This window comes from Amphiprion ocellaris, chromosome 9 (assembly GCF_022539595.1).
Source record: "Amphiprion ocellaris isolate individual 3 ecotype Okinawa chromosome 9, ASM2253959v1, whole genome shotgun sequence".
NCBI lineage: Eukaryota > Metazoa > Chordata > Actinopteri > Pomacentridae > Amphiprion > Amphiprion ocellaris.
Window position 1 is genome coordinate 8,522,003 of NC_072774.1, and position 23,701 is coordinate 8,545,703.

Consider the following 23,701-nt stretch of genomic DNA (forward strand, 5'->3'; position numbering starts at 1 on the left):
TGAGTTTGAAATGACAGATAGCAGTTTGACCTGAGTATCACCTCAACATACAGGAAGACTTTTAAAATGGGTGAGATCTAATCAGATGTCCTAGTTGAAATGTCACATGTACAAGTGGATAAACCTATAAAAAGGATAAAAATGGATTAAAAAAAACCCGAAAAATTTGTGAAGCAAACAAGCAACCCACGAAACTAGTCTATAGCTGTTGCGTAATTTGATATTTCTTCTTACAGAGTTCATTCAACAAAAATTTATCCTGACAATTAGCTGCACTTTATTCATGTGTTCAAGCAGAAAATGTCAATTTAATTCAGCTTCACTCTTTGATTGTGCTTCATTACATATCTTACATCAGTAAAGCTCTTGAAACCATAAACATCTACATAGTAAGATTAAAGGTAAAAACATAATAAAAGATAAAAAAAACAGATCCTCCAAAGGAAATTAAAAAGCAAGTGAAAGTAGGATGGGTTCTCTGATAAATATACGTTTAAAGAACAGACAAGAGACTTATAAGAGGCGACTGAACCAGTTGACCTCATTTCCTCGGGCAGTTTGCTCCAGAGCAAATGGAAAACACCTCTGTGTACGTATGTGCACACGTTGCTAAGAGATCAGAGATAAAGCTGGGTAGATCCTGTAAAGGGCCTTATAAGTAATCAGTAAAATCTTAAAATCTATTTTCAAACACACTGAGAGCCAGTGTAAAGAGGCAGAAACAGCAGTATGGTCACGTCTCTTGGTTCTGGTTAAAAAAAATGTGACAGCTGAGTTCTGTACAGTCTGGAGTCAATCAACAGATGTTTGATTCAGACAGGTAAAAAAAGCTGTTACACTATAAGATAAATAAAATGATGTCTGTGTCTTTAAAATGTAAGATATGATGCTAAAAATGTGGCTTTGTGCTCAAAAGTGAGATTACTAGAGTATCATCTGGTGCCAGAATCAGTTTTAACATTTACGACAATTTAAAAAACAAGAATTTCTGTTTTAACAGCTGAATAAAAAACATTGCCATATAATTTTTGACTTCACAAAAGTAGTTATTAAGAGAACTCAGCCTACCAGGATTGAAGGATCAAAGGAAGATATACTTGCATGTCATCAGCATTAAAATGCAAAGAAACGCAATGTTTAAGAATAAGCAGAAGAATGTATAAAGAAAATAAAATTGGTTCTAAACTGACCCATAGATCCTATAAAATAGCAAAAATTCCAACAGTCACGTAACAAAAATTCAGAGTTTCCAGCTTAACTGCGTGTTAACATGGAGCAGATAGTATATAAGTACAGAAAGTAATTACAAATGTAAATAGTTCATTCATAGAAAAAATGGTGAACATGTTGATTCCATTTAAACAAAAAATCAAAGAAATTCAGCTTTCTTGTGTTTCGTTTTTGTTTTATAAACTTATAATTTATGGCATTATAACTGGATCATACTGCGTAGAAGGCATTTCTGAGTTTTCTCTACTTCTAGCCACAGCTGTGCTGTTTCCATGGAGGTGGAGGACTTTACATTGCCGTGAAAAAACAACCCACAGTTTGTGATAATGTGACAAGAACCAAAAATCCCCAGAAATTGCTTGTGGTTCAACGGATTAAGATACTTGTCTAGATATTAAGCTAGCAAATACCAGCTGCAGAGGGTGCCTTGTTGTGTTTTAACTGTGCCATCAAAGATATTTTTTTTAAAGTTTCTTTTTAAAGTCTCTTTAAAGTTTTTAATAGAACTGCAAGCAGAATCCACATTGTGACTTGGTGTAAAAAGGCTTTTAATAGGAGTTCAAAGCCTTTTATTTGGCACAATAAATCATTTGTTGTGCTTCAATGCTATGTAATAGCTTTTTTTTTTTGCCGAATTGTTTCTACGAATTGAGAATTGTTCTTATCATTGTCAGTGTAAAGATATCTAAATATGTGTAAGAAACTTAACATGGGTTGGTTTCAGAAGAATTTAATATAAAATTATTTTTTTCAGAACAATTTGCATTTTTTTTTTGCAGAATTTTAAAAAAAGATTGGATCAAAAATTTTGAACAGAATTCTATGATTCACTGCACCACCTTTAGATTAGCTCTTGCAGTAGTCCCGGACATTCATGTACACTTTGTTAGCTGTGAAGACATGAGAAAAAGGACAGAAAAAGAGAGAGAAATTACTGTTTGAAAGCACAAATGAACAAATAAGATATATAATAATGCAGTATGATGGATGTAGTCACATTAAAGTAGACAGACAATTAAATACACAAAGAAAAAAGTCGCTAAAATGTTCAACAAACTAAAGAAGCTTCAAAACTATGAGCCGTTCATCAGGATAAATGAGCGATTTTGAGAAGGCTGTAGGAGTCCCAACAGTTACCACTGAGAAAACTTTTTAAAATCTCTAACGAATACTGCAAGAAGCTACACATTGCAGAGTCACACATTACAAGAGCATGAGTCACTTCAGCCCCACCGCCTCACCATTGTCTATCTTCTGACGCCGAAAGCTGGCACATCTGTAGGTGGCGGCGACGATGATGAGGGTCAGCAGCACATCTGCACAGATGATGCCCGCTATCGTGCCGGGTTCGATCCTGTAGCAAGACACAGTGCTGTCTGGCAGATAGAGAGCGAACGAACAGACAGAGAAGAAAAAGAAGTGGGATGGAAGGGAAAAAACAAACCCCGAGACGTGACTGGAAAAAATGATTCTTCATGTGTAGTTGATCTGCATTGGTGTTGCATGTTTTTCTAAATGAAAACATTCATAAACACTGTATTCTGGAGTTGTGTGTGTCTTTTTGTTGTTGTTGTACATACCTGCAAGTGCCACAGTCAGACCTGATGGAAAGAAACAAGCAAGAAAGTCACAGTTTAAAGTTTACCGCTGCTAATATCACACAGCAACACCTTTGTCAGTTAAGCTTCCGTCATGCAATTTGCTTGTGGTTACATTTTCCTGTATGAGACCACCTTCTTGTTGAGTGTGAGTGCAAAAAGAAGAGAGAACAAGCTATCAATTTATACTTACAGCAAAGACAACATATGGCAACGATGAAGAGTTTGTTAAATGCCATTGCTGGGAATTCTGAAAGACAAGAAAAGGAGACCAAACATGATCTCATGTAGGATGCTTAAACACTCATGTTCTTTTATACTTAGTGTTCTTGAAATTTTTAGCATTAAGGATTGAGAATTTAAACCGACCATATAGGTTTGAGCTTTGTTAGCATTGCAACACTCAACAAACATCTCCAGAATCACATAAGTCACAGAATTGCTGCGTGGGCTTTTCAAATTTAAAAAATTAAAAACAAAAATCTATATTTAAACTTTCAAATGCTTTCTCTAGAATGATTAATTTCTGCCAGCTGCATTTTAAACTGTGTTCTGTATTTTTACACCAACCTCACCCAGCTTTTTAGAGTTGAATATTTTTCATCAAAAGCTACATCCACAACCATTTTAACGTGATCCCACAGATTGGCTAGAAATTAAAGTTTTAAAAAATTAGGGATCAGGAAAAAGAGATAGTCAGTGTGAGTCATCGTACCTGCTCTGCTCTTGCTGCTCCGTCTTCTGCAATCCAAAAGACGATGTGACTCTAGTTTCTCATCAGTTTTCACTTTTGAGGGCTGACAGCAAGTCTTCTAACTTCCTCTGGTGGGCTGAACCACCCTCTGGTTGTTTGCATGTTAATAATGTGGGCTTTCAATTTAATGACTGCAGATTTCCTCTTCCAATTTACTGGCATTTTAACTGCGACTGAACAGATACAGGTCTACATATAACAGAGGATATCGCACTTTAATATCTTTGTCGACAATGCAGTTACACTTAAAGGTCAAATGACTCAAACTTGGAACACCTTATAATAATTGCATTACATAAGTTGAACTGTAGGGCTATTGCTTTTGTGCAATATTATAAACTAACAGTTTAGATCGTTTTTTACTAGATTAAAAGAGCAGAAACTACAACAGGAACAAAAGTCAGCACATTTTTGATTACTACAATTCAAATATTTTATCAGTTTTTAATATTTCTTATGTTCTCCTTTATTTGTGATGACAGACTTTTCAGCTGCTCTTCGCTGGAGGAGTTGTGGTGAAACGCTTGACCAGTTCATAATTTTCTTTTTTTCTTCTTTTGAAATTCTTCTTATTTTGTGCTTTATCATGCTGGAATATTTCTCTTCTGCTAAGTTTCTACAGACTCAGAGTCACGTTGTCAGCCAGTATTTTGGTATATCTACAGACAATCATGGTTCCATCTATAAATGTCATCTCCCCAACATCTTTTGTACTTGTACAGCTCCAAATAATCACGTTATCACCTCTATGCTTCTCTGTCAGGACTATATTCACTGTGGTAGTCCTGGCCAGGTTCACGCCAAACATGCTGGACCCCATTTAGGCCAAATTAATTAATTTTGGTCTCATCTGACCAAAGAATGTGCTTCCATCAAGCTCCATCTGATGTTCTTCTGACGAGCTTCATATTACAGCTTTGTATGGAACAGAAAGCATGGGTGTTTTTCATGGACGCCATCCATATACATTATTAACTGTCCTTCACAATGTCTAAGCTGTCACAGGAACATTGTGCCAGGTCTGAAACTCTTGCCCATTTGTTTTTCTGAGGTAGAAAATACAAGTAGCTCACTGTCCATGGCGTCAATTTATGAGAACAACAACTGCAGCTCTGATTAGTGGTACTATGGCTTATGCTATGCCTCCTGATTACTGCTGCAACTGTGTTTCGACAGATTGTCAGCTGGTCTCCAATCTTTCTCTTTTTCCATTTGCTGTAAAGCCTCACAGTCAGATTTTTCAGTTCCTCTGGCATTTCCTTTTCACATGCAGCCATGATGCAGACATGCAGACTGACATAGTTGCAAAGTGAGAACATTTTGGTGTTCATGGGTCAATTTATCACCATCTTCATGCAATTGGATTGATTCAGTGATAAGGTAGTTAGACAGATAGGTTTTCTTGGCAGCAACCACAAGTGTATCCATTTTTTTGTGAATTGAGTTTCTACTTTGGGGCCTTTTTTCCAATATAGTCTTCTAAAGTATTTGTTTTTGATTGTTCATAATAGGAAATACTCTACATGTCATGTTAGAAATTTTGCATTTACAAAAAGACGATACAAATATGAACCATATGACGTTTTAAGGATGTTGCACTTCTGATGTGTACTAAAAAAACATTATATAAGACAACAGAAAATTTTGTATATTCAGTACTCTCACAACCTTGCAGTACATTGCTATTGTATAACCCCTCAGCTGCATCTTTTACGTGCTAAAATTTAAAATTCCACAGTTCTCTGCATTACATAACTTCATATCTTCTGCTGGAGGCTACAGGTTGTAACTCAGAGTGGAGAACATGAGCTGGACCACCTTCAGGCCCGTTTACTGAGAGACTGCTAAGAAATAATGCGGTGAAACATGATCCAGTCAGAAAGGTGTGAAGCTGTGTGGGCTGGTTAAATGTCACCGCTGTGCTCTTAATGTAACTCTTGACTCTGCTGACTCTTAATGACAACATCAACATACACACAAATACACTTAAAATGGCATTTGAGGGTCTATTTCATTAAACAAATTGCTCAGTCTCTTCTGATTGATCAGTTTTTCAGCATCTCCAAAATCCTCAAGGTTGCAGTCAAGTTGTGCTGCCAAGATTTATCCGGTAGCTGCCCGGTAAAATACAATTTACATCACAGTTTATGTTCAGTTTCAGTTTAGGTCAGCAGTTCCTCCACTTTAGACTAGACTGATTCTAAGTTGTTGTAACAGCAGAGGGAGCTCCAGGGCTTCTCTTAGCCACAAGGCTGCATCACTCCACACTGATGCTACTGAAGCAAAAAAAAAAAAATAAAAAAAAATCCCCTGTATAGTTCCTGCTCTTCCACATTTATCTCTTTTTTCAAGTTCAAGTTAATTCCTTGGACTAAAATAGCCTTCCAGTTAACAGAAACACATGAAAATCCAGTATCATTCGAAAGAATGCAGACTAAATTAAGGACAAGTTTACTGTTAATGATACAGAAACAGTGTGATAGTTCTTCATGATAAATAGCTTTTAAAGAGAATCCATGTCTTTAGAACATAAATACATATACTGTAGATCACACATGCTGTACATAAATAAGAATAATATATATCCAGGGAGATATTGTGCTCAGAATGAGTGGAAATAGTAAAATTGTAGTAATTCTTTAAAGGGTGCTCATGCTATGTAATCTAGGAAAATAATAGAAACTGAGATGCTATCGTTTCCTGTATAGTAGATATTCATAGTTTGATCACTATATTGTGATGTATGGCCATTTTTCTATTGGATTCAGATTTTTTTAAAAAAAATTGTCATTTCCTCCCTTTTTTGTTTCTTTTACTTTTTGTTTTATCATTTGTTCTATAAATAATGTAAGAAAATTCTGAGAAGATCAGAACAAAAAGCTGAGAGTTGAAGATCTTATTATAAATGTAGAAGTCGCAAGGCTAAGTCCGGAATATATGTCAGATAAATTATGTATCTGGTCTGCTGGCCATTTATCTGTTCTGTGGTTAAATCAGGGGCCAGTTCTAGCTTTTGAGGGGCTCTATGCAGTATCCTATTAGGGTCCCCAACATACAAACAGCTTTACAACAACGGTTCAAACTGAGAATCCAAAGATGTCAGAATTTGTCAAGATTTTCCCCCAAAAAATTTGATTTAAATAGATAAATTTTAACAAAAATTACAATTTTTCATTCTATAAAGTTGTGTCTGTTTTATCTAATTTCTTTCTTTTTTTATTATTTTCATCCAGTTTTCTTTCATGAACCTTTTTATTCCATTAGTCTTCATTTTAGTGGAGCATTTGGCTCACTTTTTCCCCCCCAGATCCATTCTTTTAAGCTATGCTATTATGTTTCTCTGTTTCTTTGGTACGTTTCTCCACACAGTTCTGTTTTTGGTGAGAATTTATGGAGCAAATGTTAGTCATTTGGTAAAAAGACACTCATCTGCCAATATAATGGTCTTTGATGTTGTTTTTGAGGTGACACAGAGGTTCCTGTATGACTATGTCTAGAGTGGAAAACTGAAAGAAAATACGTTTTGAACACATTATCTGCAACTCTGATCAGTAACACAATCATCAGTATTCCGTATACACTATTAGAACCTGTTCTTTAGCTCATATTATTTGACAGGTATATTGGTAAATGGTGTAACAAGTTTCTGCATGTTTTCTCAAGCTAAACATATTTAAGATTTATTTTTGAGTCTAAATAGATTGTATAGTTTACTATGTTTCTGTTACTTTTATTGTTGTAGGGATGTTTATTTAATTAAATATAGAACAATTCTTAAAATATAATGAATATATTTATGCTTTTCACCTTAACATTGAGCGATTGACTTAACTTAAGTAAATTAACTCACTGAAGTACATTTACTTATTTTCTGAGATACTCTACTCGACTACTTCCGTTATGCTACTTGTATTTTAATTGATTGCATAGTGACCATTAAAGTTACTTCAGCTTTAAAGATGAAAGATTTAAAGAATTTAACTTAAATAGTATTATTTAACACATAAAATCTAAGATCATCTTACCAGATATTATAAAATGTACTACTAAAAAATGAATTTCTTAATAATTCAACCGCTACAGCATTACAATACCTGCCATGCGTATTCAGTCTTATTGTAATAATGTTGATGATAAAGAGCCATTCTGCATTATGAGCACCTTAACTTTTACTACTTTACGTATACTTTGCTCATAAAAAGATCTACATTTCTATTTAAATTATAGTTTAAAGGTAGAATATTATTGTTTTTACATTCTAGTGTTGCAACTTTTCATTACGTTATCTTCATTATTCTTCTACCTAATAATGATATAGACTACCTTTCATGTGTATTGCATATTTGTCACAGCAGTTGTTCACATCTCTAACATTTATTTCTGTAATGCTTTTAGATTACAAACTCCAATATTGCCTATTTACACCTGAGTTATGGGGAAAATCTTTGTACTATCAGTGTATCAGTAGGATGTACTGGTACGTATTCTGCCTACTGAATACATACCAGAACATATATGTGTGTATTGAGAAACAAGACGTGAAGTTATACAAAAAGAGAGGTAACAATTCAGGATCTTACAAAGAACATATACTGTTGTTATGATTAAACAGCTCGTGGTGTCCAAAGTGCAATGTTTCCATAAAGCTGAGGAAAAATATGGACAAGTTCAAGAAAGATGGAAATCTGATTTTAGAAATTAGTAGAAAAAGTTTAGATGATTTACTTTGATAGTAAAAGTACCAATACAGCAATGTAAAAATACACAACCCACATGAAAAATTCTAGATAAGTAAAAGTACAGAGCATCAAAATGTAGTTAAAGTACTAAAGTTAAAGCCTTGATTTGGTTCCTCTGACTGATATATTATTCTATGTGTCATTATTAGAATATCACTGGTGAAGCATTAGTGTGCTACAAGTATGTTAGCTGCTGCATTTCAAGGTAATTTTAACTACTTTATATTCAGTTCTAGGGGCAGCAGATAAACCTGAGAGAAAATAGGAAAAAAATAAGTTCTGATTCACAAATCTGTTCTCAGTATTTTGGACTTTTTTCTATCACTCTTTGATGAACTATTGGACCAATTACACATTCAATGAAATGAAACTACTTGAGAAGATTGGTGGGAAAAATGACTATTTGTTGGAGCTGTTAACAGCTCATACACATGTGAAATGTCAGAGCGACCACACTGCTGTTTATAAGAAACCAAAACAGTTGGAAACCACTGGCTTAATCATTAAGCCTGGGTTGTGTGTTAAAAGCATGTTGTGTGAAATCTTTATCATTGAAGTAAAAAAAAGTAGATAACTGTAGTGCAGTGAAACATACGATACTTCACCCTGAAATGCAGAGCAGTAAAAGTATTAAGTGGCAACAAATGGAAAAACAATCAAGTAAAGTACCTCAAAATTACACTGAATTATAGTAGTTGAGTAATTGAACTTAGTTGCTTTTCACGACTGGATTTTATTTCAAAATGTAGTAATCACAAACAAACAGGTAAATCCCGTTGTTCCACGTTAGGAACTTAAAATAACTTTGGGACACATCTGTGCGTTCACTTTAGAACAAAGACCAGGCGGGACAGTTTATTGCCAGGGACACCATCGGCCTCTGAAGACTTTCTCAGCTGTTGTTTACCTCAAACTCAACTCACACTGTAATAGTAAGTGTTTTCTGTAGTTACATAATGACTACGGTACAAATTCTCTCAAAGTTCCCTGAAATGTCCAGATTATTGCTCAGCAGGTTACCCTGTAATAATAGAATAGAAACCTAGCAGTTGAATAATAACTTCAGTGTAAGTTCTTAAGATTTTTCTATTATGACGCATGTTGTTCCCAGGGACGGAGCTGAGGGTGAACAAGGGTGACAACAGCTACATTCAACCACATGTACAACCAGATTTGGCAAGATTTTTGCATAACTGTGTTCGAAAAGAAAATGGCCAGTATGAATATGTAAATGAACAATCTGGTTGTAAATGGTTTTATTAATTAAAGTGTGTGATTTAGGTTCAGCTGTGGATAAAGTTGACGCTCTTGTTCAGGCTCTTAGGGATGAAACTGAATTTGAAAACCTTGAAACAAGCATTTCAACCTGCTGAAAAGTGCAGAATTGACACAAAATCTGAAGCCAAAATAAAGAAAAAGATGGGTTGGATGGACACAGTGTGATGTCTCAACTAGGAGACTATTGACATCCATCCATCCATCCATCCATCCATCTATCCATCCTCTACACTGCTTCGTCCTTAGGGGTGCTGGAGTCTATCCTAATAGAATTAGGGTGAAGGCAGGGGACATCTTGGACAGGTCACCAGTCTATCACAGGACTACACAGAGACACAAACTCTCACACACACATTCACAACTACAGACAATTTAGAATCACCAAATAACCTCAGCATTTTTTTGGACTGTGGGAGGAAGCCGGAAAACCTGGAGAAAACCCACTCATGCACAGGGAGAACACGCAAACTCCATGCTGAAAGATCCTGGGAAGGCAGCCTATTATACTGTACATGATTTCTCATGTACTTCTTCATTGTGCTCTTGCCTGCACAAGCAAATGATACATATTTCATCTACAGCAATTTTGAGTAAAGGAAAAAGGAACAAAATCTATTATTTCCACCCCAGTATGAGTTGTGGTCTCAGTCTCGCTACCACTATGGAAACTTTTTGGCTCCCTTACATGAAATAAATACAAGTAAATGAATCTCCTGACAGACTGCTTTTGCTTCCACATAGCTGTTTTTGTCTTATTTCTAGTTTGGTTATTCAGTTTTCTTCCATTTACCTTTTTGATCCTTTAGACTTCACTTTTGGGTAGCATTTGGCTCACTTCTTTTTCTGTCTCACTGGTTCTTTAGACAGTAATGTTGTGTGGGATTTATTTATGAAACATAAAGATATATAAATGTTTGCCGTTTGGTATAAAGCAACTTGTCGCTCAATATGATGCTTTGATGTTGTTGTTTTTGAGGTGACACAGAGGTTCCTGTCTGACTGTCTAGACTGGAAACCGAACAGAAAATACATTTTATTAAGCACACAACATAAAGTCTGAATCAGCAAGCCAATAGTTAATATTTTTATATCATGTTAACTAATGGGTATGTTAATATATGGTCTAACAAGCTTCCGTATATTAATATCTGTTAACATTTGAGTTTAAAAAAAAGGCACAAAATACAGATTTTACGCTAAATAGATCAGAATGGTTAAAATAATGTTTAATATTATGCTTTCTCATTAATGTGTTGACTTAGTTTACTGTTAGTTTTGTGTCTCTTTAATTGCGATAAAAAAACAACACTGAAGATATTAGATTCAGTGTTTTGTCATTTAGTTTGATTGATTTACTGACTAAAGCACATTCTTACTTCTTATATGCTACTTATACTTCACATGAAGCTAAAGCTGTTAAACGTTTTCATATATCTAACACATAAAACTCAAGATCTGCTAATTAAATAGTATACATCATATTAAACAGAACTACAAAACAGCTGATTTAGTCAAATTTATCATTTTAACCTCTTTAGTTTTAACATGAACTCGAACTTTGAGTGCAAATTATTGCTCAGTAAATCACTCATATCTTACAGGCTAATCATAGAATAGATACCCATCACTTTCAGGTTTAAGTTATTTGTACACATTGTACTGATAAACATTAGAGATTACACAACAGATATTGTGGTAATGACAGTAATCACATTGTACCTGTCAGGTTTTAATCTACAGTGTTACCTTTAAATTCTGCTTATTTCTCTGCCTTGCCCTGGGTAGACATGCGTGTGGTTTCCCCTGTGTGAGAGGGCGTGGACCACAGCTGGGGGCGGTGATGAGGAACAACGTGCTCTGTGTGTACAAACTGCAGCGATTAGACAACAAGCCACACACAACCCTTCGGGCTGCCAGAACGTCGGCGATCCCCGCGGCTCTTGTAAATCAGTTTTCAGACAGATTGGTGACCGAGTGGACGATCTGGGGGAGATCTTCAGAGCAAAAACCGTTTCTGACATGCACTTTGATAAGTGTGAGTATGTCTGCTTTTGATTTGCTGTAATCTGGTGTCAGGCTTTTTAAAATTTAGTGTAGATTTTATAGCATAAAGTTGAATGTTTTGATAGAAGTGATGACTATAATTACTTCTTATTGTATTACTCCATATCTGGACAGCACTCACTGCTGGATCTGTTTGGGATTATTGTATTAGAGGCCAAATATTCAAACTTAAAATTTGATTTCATTCTAATTCTGCAGTATCACACATTATTTTAGACTTTTTTTGGCACATTATAGCCTCAATCTGTCAGAAATTACTATTACTGAACTGACGTGTGTGTTTTACAGGTAGATGTAGGTGTTTTATATGTGTTTTAGGTTAAACACCTTTACACTAATACTGCACATTACCTATTCATTCTGTCATTTCATTTCATGTACCAGCCTCCCTCTCGGTTTACATTAAATGACATCACAATTTAGGTGAATCCAAGAGTCAGGACCTCATTTGGGGAAACCCTGGTCTACCTCCACCCTTCTTTAACATATTCTCATTTCCCCTTTTGATTCATGCCAGACAAGCAAGCTGTGTGACGTGACGCCTTCAACTTGCTTTGCTTAGCTTTCTTTATTCATATGCCGTCTGCCACAAGCCCCAGCGATTGCATGTTGTTGTTGTGCGCATTGGGTCTGTTGAACCGCAAAATGAGGAAACCGGCTATGCACCGCTTCTTCCTTTTCTCTGAGGACCCAGCCAGAAGAGAAAGGTCGTCGGAATCCCCGACCCTCCCACGCACATGACTCAATGTCCAGGGTTTTCCACGAGTCTCATTTGAATATAGGACAGAGTAGCCCAAAGCAGTGTGGGCGGAGGACAGGTTGCATGAACCCAAAATTTATGTCTTTAGTCGGGGACAAGCAGATTTTATTTTAGTTTTTTGGGCTTGCTGCTGCTGATAACCATCTATCACCTGTTGCTGCTCTTTAATACAGGTCTTTGTGGCTACGATGCAGCGTTACATCATCGACAATAAAGGCCAAAGGTGGCATTTTGTTGTAAAAGATCAAATGTCAGGATTCAGAAAACCTGTAGTAACACCTTCTGAACTTGAAAATGAAACTTTGCGGTGATGAAATGTACTGACTGATGTCCTTTGTTCTCTTGAAATGACCTTTTATCATGACATCATGAGCTCATTGTTGTGGACAGGTTATTCAGGAGAAGTGAGATTATTGTTTTTGAGAAGAAAACTAAACTAGCAAACCCGAGGACTGTTTCTTCTCTCGGCAGTCGGAGTAACATTTATATCCAGAAGCACACCCTGTCTTCGTGTTTGCTTTAGTGAATGAAGCCGTCTTGTCCCTGCACGACTGTCAATATTCGAAAAAAAGAAAAAAGAGAAGTGGCTAGAGGACATGTCAGTCTTCTTGTGCTCTGCCTCCCAGACATGTAGGCTGCAATAGAAAGCACAAGGCAGCTACACGTGTTGACGTGACGCGTCTGTGACACACCAAAGGCAGGAAGGAGATGTGGTTTGTCGTTTCTGTAGCGTAACGGAGTGGGACAGGAAGGTGTCATAGAAAATAAGCGGTGGCAATCCCATTGCTACAGGTTTTCTGATGAATGTCTCCGGTTTGCATGGCCACATGGCCTGCGTTCCTAATGGAGGAGGCTGTTCTCACAGCTTTATCTGGTTCCACAGAGAGGGTGGAAATATCACTTTATCTTTGTGGGGCGAAGCTTCTTTTATTTTTGAGGAAACAGCCTGTGTGGTCACATTATGTCAGCTGGAAACATCAAGACTTCTTTTTGTTTTTTTTTCCTGTTTTTCTCATGTTTCCTTTACCTGTTTAGCGGAAATGATAGTTTTGTATCAGTAGAGGAAATCGTAGCCGTTCATCATGGATTTAGATGGTTTTGTGTGTGAAAGGTGAGCAGAAAATGCCACCTTGGAGAATCTGAGTTATCTAAGTGATAGATGTTACTATGTGTTCAGAGCTGCTTTATATTAAACCATTCATCTACGCTTGCAAATATGATATATGTTTCATATTTCTATTATCTCCCACCTTTCAGCCAATATTTGTATTGTTGGGCTCGTTGAAGATTTGCTCTCAGTAAAGCCAAATCCTTATTGATGACATGGAGAGTAAAACTGGAGACCAGTCGAAGTAAATAAGAAACCTACATTTGCAGACAGAGAAAGACTATTTCTAATCTAAATAATCTATTTTACTTTATATATTTTGTGTTTTTCAACTACACAAAGAAGCAGCTATCTACATGTCAAGAGAAGATTTGGTCTTTTAATAAAATCAGTTTTAACAATGGCCATTTATCATTAGTCATTTTTACATTAAAAAAAAATTTCCTCCAGCTTCTTAAATGCCCAGATTTGCATCTTTATGTATCTGTATTAATTACTGTAAATTTAAATTTCTAACTGCTAGTCAGATAAAACAAGACTTTTACATTCAAGAAAATTTTGGTGGGAATTTTTCGTTACTTTGTATCATTATATAGACCAAACAAGGAACTTTTTAGTGGTTGAACATTGGTCCCGATTTCCATTATATGTAAAGAATATACAGTTTTGTAATAGAAAAAGAAGAAAAAAGTAGATACCATTAAAATTGTCAACTTTTTCTACATATTTGATCAAACACTTCTTAGAATCAGCGCCTACAGGTAAAGATGGTATTTTCAACCAAATGACATAAAATTGACATTTTGTATTCATTTTCATAATTTACAGTTTAGTCATGCAGAAAAGTACCTGCACTCCTACATCACACCTTCAAATAGATAAAAACAGAATGACAGATTCTAGATTAGGTGCCAATGATCACCTGTTACTCCTTAAGGACTGTTTAAACCTCTGATATCTAATGTGAGGTTCTGCTGTTTTCTTAGCTATCAAAATGTTTTGTGCCATCATGTTAAGATATGAAAATCTCTCAGAAAAGGTCCTGAATACCTATAATTCAAAATAAATAATTTGAATCCAATCATTTCACCATAAAGAAAATCATCTACAAGTGGAGCATAGATTTGAAAAAACGGCCAGTTTATCCAGGACTCCCCACTCAGGCATATTCAGTCCAAGAGGAGAGTGTTCAGTTTAAATAAAGCTTTTAAATTTCATCCCAGGATCTACAGCTAACTCTGCAACTGTTGGTGTCAAAGTGTATGAATCAGAAAGCTATTACAGCCATCCAGAAAAAAAAAGCTGTCTAAAATGAACTTTAGTGCAAAAATGACAGTTTTTTCAATAAACAATAAGCAAAGACCAGGCCCTTCGGAACAATGTGCTCTGGACCTAAGAATCAAACAGTTAGCTGTTTGGCTACAGTTGACAGGACAAGAACTTCATATCAACAGTGAAGCTTGTGCTGGAAATGTAGCACAAGAGTAAATCCACCAAGTAGACTCAAAAAGAAGAAATGGAGATGTTAGGGAAAGGCCAGTCTGATCTGAATTCCCAATAAGAGTTCTAGGGGGATTTGAAATGGGCGGTACATTCGAGAAAACCCTCCAACATTTTGTAACTGAAGGATTTTTACACGGAAGAGTAAAATTGTAAGCGTGCAAACTGCCTATAAAAAGTTATTCCTGCTAAAGGGGGCAATACAGTTTTTTATGCCAAATCATTGTAGTTACTTTTTCCACGGTAGAATATAACAGCAACTGATATTTTTGTTAAACAAAAAACTAACAAAGCTCCTTTTTACAGTTTCATTGTGTAAATATCAAAATTTTATCTGTGGGTATTGTTTAAAAGTGTCTAAATATGGTGAAAAACCCGACAATTTCCAAAGTACTTTCCTTTCTCATGTGACTTTATGACTAAATAGTCATACCTCCTGGCATTTTATTTCTTTCTCAGCGCCAAAAGAGAAGCCGTGTTGCACTCTGCCCACAGTGAAGAAACTCTTGGAGCAGAAGAGAAGACGTGAGACGTCCTCGGTGCCACCTTCCTGCCCTGCTGCCAGCACAAGTCCTGTCCCTCCAGCTACTGTTTCAGTAAGTCAACACATAGAAAACCCAATGTCTCACCACGTTATATCCAAAAGATCGACTGATTTCCTTTTTTTGTTGCTTTTTCCAGCAGTTGTCTTCATCAGAGCCATTTACCTGTACAGGTAAGAGCTGGGCATCTTGTGCACCATATCTAAAGGAAACATCTGCACAGAGGCTACATATTTTGCATTGTAAAAGTAACACTAAAATGATTGTAAATTGTATTGTGTGTGCAGAAAAACCTGCATGCTTCCTTGGGAAAATAGTCTTCAACAGATACACTGTTTGCTCCTGCTAAAGTTAAGCAGCTGGAGCAATGTTTGCTGTTAAACCACAGCTGTTTTAGTAAATGATTTAGACTTTTTAAAAATTAAATATTGTCGCGTTTTAGTATTAAGATTTCTGTTTTACAAGTGAGCTTGGGACCACAGAGAGGATATGGAAGCCAATGAGATAAAGACTAACATTTAATTGGATTTGTTGGAAATTGTATAAATACGGTATATCTATAGTTTTTTTCCTTTCAAAGTCCTTCTGCAGGCATTAATTTAACATCTCAAAACTCATCTCTGTTCATCAAAGTTGCATATTCAGAAGTTTTTTCTGTAAAAACAATCCACTCCAACCTGAAAATGGCTGAGATGCAACTCTAGAACGCTACACAACAGCAGGTTGGAGTTTTGGAGTAAATTCAGCCCCACATGTCTGAGCTCGAAACTGATTCTGAAGAAGAATAATGACGCAGAAAGCCCCACTCTGCAAGTGGGCATGATTGGTTCCTTATAATTGTCACGCATGAAACCTCGGAAATTTGTGTTTTTGTTACTGCTCAGCCATTGCATTGACTGCTTGTTTTGCTCATGATATATAAAAACACCGTATTGACAATTATTTCATCTTGAGCATAGCTCTGAGTTTAAATTATACTGACTTGAGTCTTCAGTGATAAATAAGCCTGACCTTCTCCATTCCAGGTGCAGCAAGCAGCTACTCAGACATGGCAGTGAGCTATGAGCAGTGGCCTCCAGCCCCTGAGTCGACACTCAGCTACTACAGCAGCCACCCAGGACCCAGCTACGCTACCGGCTACAACCTCCCTGTGACACCCGACTACAGCACACAGCAGCAGGTCCCGGGATTTGTCGACACAATGACTCCGACATACGTAAGAGAAATCTTTTCTTTTGTGGAATTTTAACTAATGTAACTGTAAATTCATAATCATACCTCGATGGCTTGAATTATGTCGGCATTCCTTTGTGTAGGACTGTCAAATGGCCATCACAGATCCCAGCGTGGCCTCGTCTTGGTCACCTCTGGGTCCAGGTCAGAGCTCACAGCTGAGTTTTTGTCCATCGCTGGATGCCACGAAGCTGGAGGAGGCAAGGATGCTGCTCAGCGGGATGGACTACAGCAGAACCACCTGCCAGGACGAAGACGGAGACACGTGAGTGTTTATGAACGTACATTTGTGTCTGAATTTGCAGCGTGTGGTCTGTATCTGCTAATGAGGCCTGAGGAAAACAAATAGGCTTATCACTGGAAAAGGCTCTCTCATTTTTCTTATAGTAATACAATGGCGCATTTTTCAAAATTCAAGGATCCAGGTCCTTCAACAATGTACCAAAAATGGAACATGTCAGTCAAGGACAAGACAGATAAAAGCACAATCTGGCATATAAAAACCAGTACAGTGTTGGAAAATGTAACTCAAGTAAAACCGGGTAACGATCACCAATAAAAGTTTGCTTTAAGAAGAGATTTAAAGGAGGTCACCAACTCAGCTGACCTGATTTACTTAAGCATATCATTCCAGAACCTCAGGACCCTGACTGCAAATACTTCTTGCAGTTTTCAGACAGGCCTCTGGAACTGATAGACTTGTAAATCTTTCTTTTCGACGTTAGATGGTCGAAACTTTTAGTAATTTTGCATCTTTTGCAACACAAGATTCTGAAAAATCTATTTCTTTTAAATCTCAACTGTTGACATCAGTCTGCCGGTTCAATGTGCATACTCTGCACAATTTATTTATTTCCGTAGAGTTTCGTTTTCAGTCGTGAGCTATGTCACTCAGTCATGCTGCATGATTAGAAACTCAGATAAAATGTAAAAAAAAAAAGTTAAACTACGAAAGCAAATTGAATGAATTTGGTTGTGGGGATTACCATGATTATTCCGCCTCATTTATAACTAATTTATCATCTTGCTCTGTCAGCATCCTGCACATCTACACTGCCAAGGGACTCAGGGAGTGTGCCTTCGCTGCTGCAGAGAGGCTCAGGGATGTAGGGAGGCTGGATGCCAAAGAACACAAGGGGAAGGTATGAATAACAAATACTGTGCATCTTCCAGCATGGACTGCGCGGTGGCTTGGTGGTTAGCACTTTCGCCTTGCAGCTAGAAGATCCCCTGTCCGTGTCCTGGCGTTACTGGGATCTTTCTGCATGGAGTTTGCATGTTCTCCCTGTGCATGCGTGGGTTTTCTCCGGGTACTCCGGCTTCCTCCCACAGTCCAAAAACATGCTGAGGTTAATTGATCATTCTAAATTGTCCGTAGGTGTGAATGCGAGTGTGATTGTTTGTCTGTATAAGTAGCCCTACAATAGACTGGTGACCTGTCCAGAGTGTCCCCTGCCTTTGCCCTAAGTCTGCTGGGATAGACTCCAGCTCCACCGTGATCCTAATGAGGATTAAGTGGTGTGCAGATGATGGATGGATGGATCTTCCAATATGTGCAAATTTCTCTCTTTTTTGGGGGCAAATACAGGCAAAAAAAAAAATCAATTTCTCAACATAAATTTGTGTTATAAACATGCTTTTGCAGACTGCTTTACTGGTGGCTGTGACGGCAAACCAGCCAGAGATTGTGCAAGATCTGCTGTCATTAGGAGCAGATATCAACGCCTGTGATGTTAAAGGACAAACTGCCCTTCATCTGGCTGCTCACTATGGATTCCCCAGGGTTCTGCAGGTAAAGCAGAAGAAAATACCGAAGTACTTTGGCAACAGTGTGAAGAAAGTTACAAAGAGAGTGTATACTGAGCAGCACTCAATAGTGATTTGTTTCTGCAGGCAATTCTGTCCAGAAGACCAGTTGTCAACCTGGAAGCCCGCAATTTTGAAGGTAATGTAACCATATATTAGAATTTGTAAAATGTTTACCTCAGTGGAAACCTTACTTCAAATGTCTTCTTCTTTGCTTCAGGCATGACTCCTCTGCACTGTGCAGCCATTTCTCACGGTGTCACCATGAAGGCTTTGTCTGCCACTGGGTTGGCAGATGTTAATCTTCAGACCAAGGCTGCGGAGAAACTCTCCTGTGTGCAGATGCTGCTCAGCGAAGGGGCATCCCTACTCAGTCAGGTAGAATTGATTAGCAATCTGAAGCCGAAACATCAAAGTTCAATTTAAAACCCTGACCTTTCCATCAGCCTGTAAAGTCCGCAGGGGACATGCCCAGGGTTTATCTAACCGAGGTGGCAACATGACGGCAGCCATTCTCCCCAGACTCTCTCCTTTGTCTTGTTTGGCTTCTTAGTCTGACTTGCAGTTTCATTCTGTTTTTCCCATCACTTCTTATTGTCCAATTCCAGGAAATCAAAAGCAACAAGACAGTGCTTCACTTGGCTGTAAAGGAGGGGAACATTGACTTGGTGCGTTATCTGCTGAGGATTCCCCTGCCAAACATGAAAGACTTTGTCAACATGAAAGTGAGTCCCACAGTGACATGAAACTCAGAACTGGATTCTGTATTTACATGTTTGTGTGTTTAGGTGTTTGAGAAAATATATTCTACACAACAGTACACTCGTGCAATATCGCTTACAATAGTGAAATGATGTAATGATATAAAAATGTATCACCTTACAGTATTTGCATTACTTCTAAGTTGAACAGAAGGTTATTTGTTCTAACTAACAGTTCAGATCTACTATATTAAAAATACAGGCCTCACAGTAGAAACTCAATACAACAAAAGTGAGTTCACCTTTTATCACTAAGCTTGAGCGATTCTTTGCTGGAGGGGTTGTGTTGAACTACCTTTCTCTTTGAAATACCCCAGAGTTGTTCCATTACATTCTATACATACTTGACCAGGTCATAGTTTTCACTTTGTTTCCCTCTTTAGAACCACTGTGTGATTTTCTGCTCTGGATAGGTATCATACTGGAATATAAGTTTCTACAGACTCGAAGTCATATTCTCAGCCAGTATTTTGGTATATCCACAAACATTCATGGTGCATTTATAGACGTTATCTCCCCAACACCTTTTCCACTCATGCAGCTATATATCACCACACCTCCACCTCTGCGCTTCACTGTCAGGACTATGCATTTACTGTGGTAGTCATGGCAGGTTCACACCAAATATGCTGGAAATCATCTGGGCCAAAAAAATTTATCTTGGTCTCATCCGTCCAAATGATTTGCTCCCAATGTTCATCAGGCTTTTTCTCGTGTTCTTTAGCAAAGCTTCATCTTGCAGTTTTGTATGGTGCAACCAACAAAGTTGTATTTCTTAGATGCCATCCATAGAGGTTCCCATTACAAATTGTCCTTCACTTGTCACAGAAACTCTGTGCCAAGTTTGAAGCACTTCACTGTCTTTTTTGAGAGTTAGATTGTGCAGGTGGTGCAGTCTGTGGCATCATTTTAGGACAGCCACTGCAGCACTGATTAGTGGTACAATGGCTCATTCTATCCATCTTGATAACTGCTGCAATCATGCTTACACTGACTTCTAGTTGGTTACCAATCTTTCTGCATCCTTGTCCAGCTTCATAAAGAATCACAATCAGACTGTCTGTTCCTCTAGCAATTCTTTTCCATGCGGAGCCAAGATGCAAACATGCAGGATGACAAAGCCCATAGGTTCAAAACTGAGAAAGTTCTGGTGTCATCGTACATTTTCTAACTGTGTTCATACATTTGGGCTACTTGAAAACCACAGGTGTATTCAGCTTTGCTCCAATAATCACAGGCATTTTCACTTTTCTACTCTAGAGCCTGTATTTTCAATATAGTCTTTCTAAAGTATTTGCTTTTGACTGCCTATCTGAGGAAATACTCTACTAAAACTTAAAAACTAATCAGTAATTGAGAGACGATGATGCATTTTGGAATCATCTGACTGTTAAGTGCACTAGTTTTACTTGTCTCTGTTGTATTCAGTACATTCTATGCATACAGCTATAACTGTATAACCTATAAACAGTCTGAACAATGCGACATTTACACTCTTGCCACAGGCTCATGGTCACACAGCTTTACACATGGCAGCTGGTCTCCACGGTAACCCCCACCAGGAGGAGATCCTGCAGCTGTTGCTGAGCAGAGGAGCTGATCCCAGCATCCGCAACCTGGAGAACGACCAGCCAGCTCACCTGCTGCAGAGCGGCCTGCAGGGAGAGCAGGTAAGGTGTCAATCAGTGCGACAGCCAGCTACACCGTTTAACTTTTATCAAGGGTCACTCGCTAATCAGAATTTTTCTTTAAATTTGTAGCTGAAGCTCATGCTGAAGAAACGGAGCGCTTCCTCTCGTCGGCGTATCATGTCCTTGCAGGACCAGGAATGATTTAAATCACTTGTAATCCCCATTTGGTGGGAATGAGTCTTCAAGATTGTTCCCCTGTTGAAAAGGGGATTTACATTTTATTGATCGGAAGTTTTGGGAGTCTCTGGCCTATATTAACCTCGAGAAACAGTGTAATTGATATTGTATTAGACAAATGATGCTATAATCCTAAAACTTAAACCGCCTGTTTCTTAGTGTGTGTAAAATTATAGTGCTATATTTATTTTCCTACACACAAGGTGAATTATTCATCTGTAAGTGCAGCATTTCATTCCAAAATGCCAAACCAAACCTGTTCCTGCTGATAAATAACCGTGTTTAAACATTTGACTGATTGAGACATTTTAATTCTGTATTTATCTTTGGCAAAATGTGTATTTAACATTTTGAAATGAGAAAACTGAAACAGAAAGCATTAGTTATTTGCAAAAAGTAAAATGTTGTCATTTCCTGATAGGCTACACTCCCAGTTTAAAGTTGATTTCTATGAAATCGTGAGAATAAGCTCCAGGACCATGTCCCTGAAACCCCTCTGACTCTCTTCTTAAAACCCCCCATCCATAAGTTATCATACTGATACACTGAGTGATGGTTCTGATTTCAGTCAGAATGTATGTTAAGAACACGTGTTGAACATGAGAAGAATCTATTACATAATTTAACTTTCTGTCTGTATGCATCATACATATGTGTAACATCAGGTGTGATTTTCTTTGTGGAAAAGGAAACTTTATTGTGTAAAACTACTATGTTTGTGAAACTGATTGTGACAAAGAATGTTCTTTTCTTATCACAGAGACATTACATGAGTAAGTGCGATGACAAATTGCTGATTGTACCTTTTAGTCATGAGTCACGAGTAAAAGTACAATAACACTGTTTAAGTTCCGTAAGATTGCTTTGATGTTCAGGGAACCTTTTGAGCAGTCCTGCTTACATTTAACTAGAGAGATTAGCGGGATGGAAAATACATCGCTCTGCTAGAAAGTTGACGGCAGTTAATTACACAAACACAGAGGGAGCGTTTTATTTTATAAGCCCCATTTCCACTTACCTTTACTGTCAGGACAAAGAAACTTAATCACAGATGAAATGACTGTAATTTGAGTGATACATCTCTCACCTATGTGTCATATTTGATATTAAACAAAGATGACACAGAGTTGGTAATTCCTGTGAAGCACAAAGAGCACATCAAACTCATTATCAAACCACATAAGGGCAATATTTTTCATTCAAACGCTTTTCATTTCTCAATTTTCAAATAATTTCAAGCAATATCTAATTCAGATTTTGATAAGACTACTAAAGACACTGGTAAATGTTGAGTTGGCAAGATTTTCATTTGATTAGTTTTTACGTTTAACAAGAAATTTTCTTGTGAAATAATTCTGCCTACACTTAAAACTATTAGCCATTCTATTTTCAAAGCAATCTCGAAATGTAATACGTTACTGAATGTTCTCATTTATTTTCCATCATTTAATTTGAGCTTCTTATATTTGTGCTGTTTATTTATTGGTTCTTTACTATTCTGTTAAGCTATTTCAGTTGTTTTTTTTCTTCGTGTCTAAAAAAAAAGTAGATCAGAACAGAAAATAAGCAATGCATGCAATTGTTAACTCACTGACACAAAATGGACGACTGTATAATTTTGTAATCATGCTCTTGACTTTATTGTTTTGCAGCAATAAAACATATGGAAGAGAAACTACATTTGTTGCATATGTTTGATTAAGTGCACATCATCGAATCTCATAATTGTGGTTTTGTTTCCTTTTTGTCTTAAACAAGCTGCAAGTCCCTACACTCATACAATACTGAGTGATCTATCGACACATATTTTGCAGACTTTCTACAGAATTCAGTGGGAGATGAGGGATCAGGTGAGGGTGTGTTGGGAAAACCCTGTTTATTAAACATCCAGCTGGCAGAGGTATATTAGCCATTAGACGAATGGCCACAAAACAGCTGGTGTGTGTGTGCGTCTATTCGCTAGCGTGGATCCTGTGATGACCTCTTGTCTCCCTTTGAAGCATGTGCTACGTTTTCTATACAGCTGGAGGAGGCACTGCAAAAGAGAAGGAAAGAAATCAGAGGGAATAACAAGAACAATAACAATATGACTGCTTTAACAGTCCCATCCAGTCAAGTGAACTTACCCTCTGTCTTTGGAATTTGGGTACCAGATGAGCTGGAGCTGCATTTGGAAACAAGGGAGTAAATTAGTAAATAATTATAATCTTTAACTCATCAATATTAATAATAAAGAAATATACTTGTGCAGCTGGAAAACTGTGGCGCCAACTTCAACTTGTAGTTGCATTAGACAAAATGTATGCATTATCAGGGTTACAGGATCTAAAAACAGTTGAAACCACAGGGTTCTAAGTACAGCGTACAACGGAAGTGAGAACACCCCTGTGCAGTTTCACTTCAATTAAATGATTCTAAACTGCGTCACCTTACAGTCATTGCATTAGTTCTAAGTTTAAC

The 23,701-nt window shown here is 37.3% G+C and overlaps 2 protein-coding genes across 2 annotated transcripts; one reads left to right on the plus strand and one right to left on the minus strand.

The window, feature by feature from the left end:
• Window positions 1-253: 253 nt before the first annotated feature.
• hcst (hematopoietic cell signal transducer) lies at window positions 254-3,623 on the minus strand. The gene is made up of 5 exons (XM_035954183.2): window positions 3,544-3,623; window positions 3,022-3,078; window positions 2,811-2,831; window positions 2,472-2,606; window positions 254-2,120 (listed from the first exon to the last, which is right to left on the minus strand). The coding sequence occupies exons 2-5, from the start codon at window positions 3,065-3,067 to the stop codon at window positions 2,077-2,079; spliced, it is 246 nt and encodes an 81-aa protein (XP_035810076.1). The 5' UTR covers window positions 3,068-3,078; window positions 3,544-3,623; the 3' UTR covers window positions 254-2,076.
• A 7,895-nt stretch (window positions 3,624-11,518) lies between these two features.
• Window positions 11,519-22,921, plus strand: LOC111577068 (NF-kappa-B inhibitor delta). The gene is made up of 12 exons (XM_023283147.3): window positions 11,519-11,634; window positions 15,491-15,627; window positions 15,713-15,746; window positions 16,599-16,789; window positions 16,890-17,071; window positions 17,843-17,948; window positions 18,452-18,598; window positions 18,700-18,751; window positions 18,833-18,990; window positions 19,221-19,337; window positions 20,879-21,043; window positions 21,134-22,921. Exons 1-12 carry the CDS (start codon window positions 11,619-11,621, stop codon window positions 21,203-21,205), a joined length of 1,377 nt encoding a protein of 458 aa, XP_023138915.2. The 5' UTR covers window positions 11,519-11,618; the 3' UTR covers window positions 21,206-22,921.
• The last annotated feature ends 780 nt before the right edge of the window (window positions 22,922-23,701 follow it).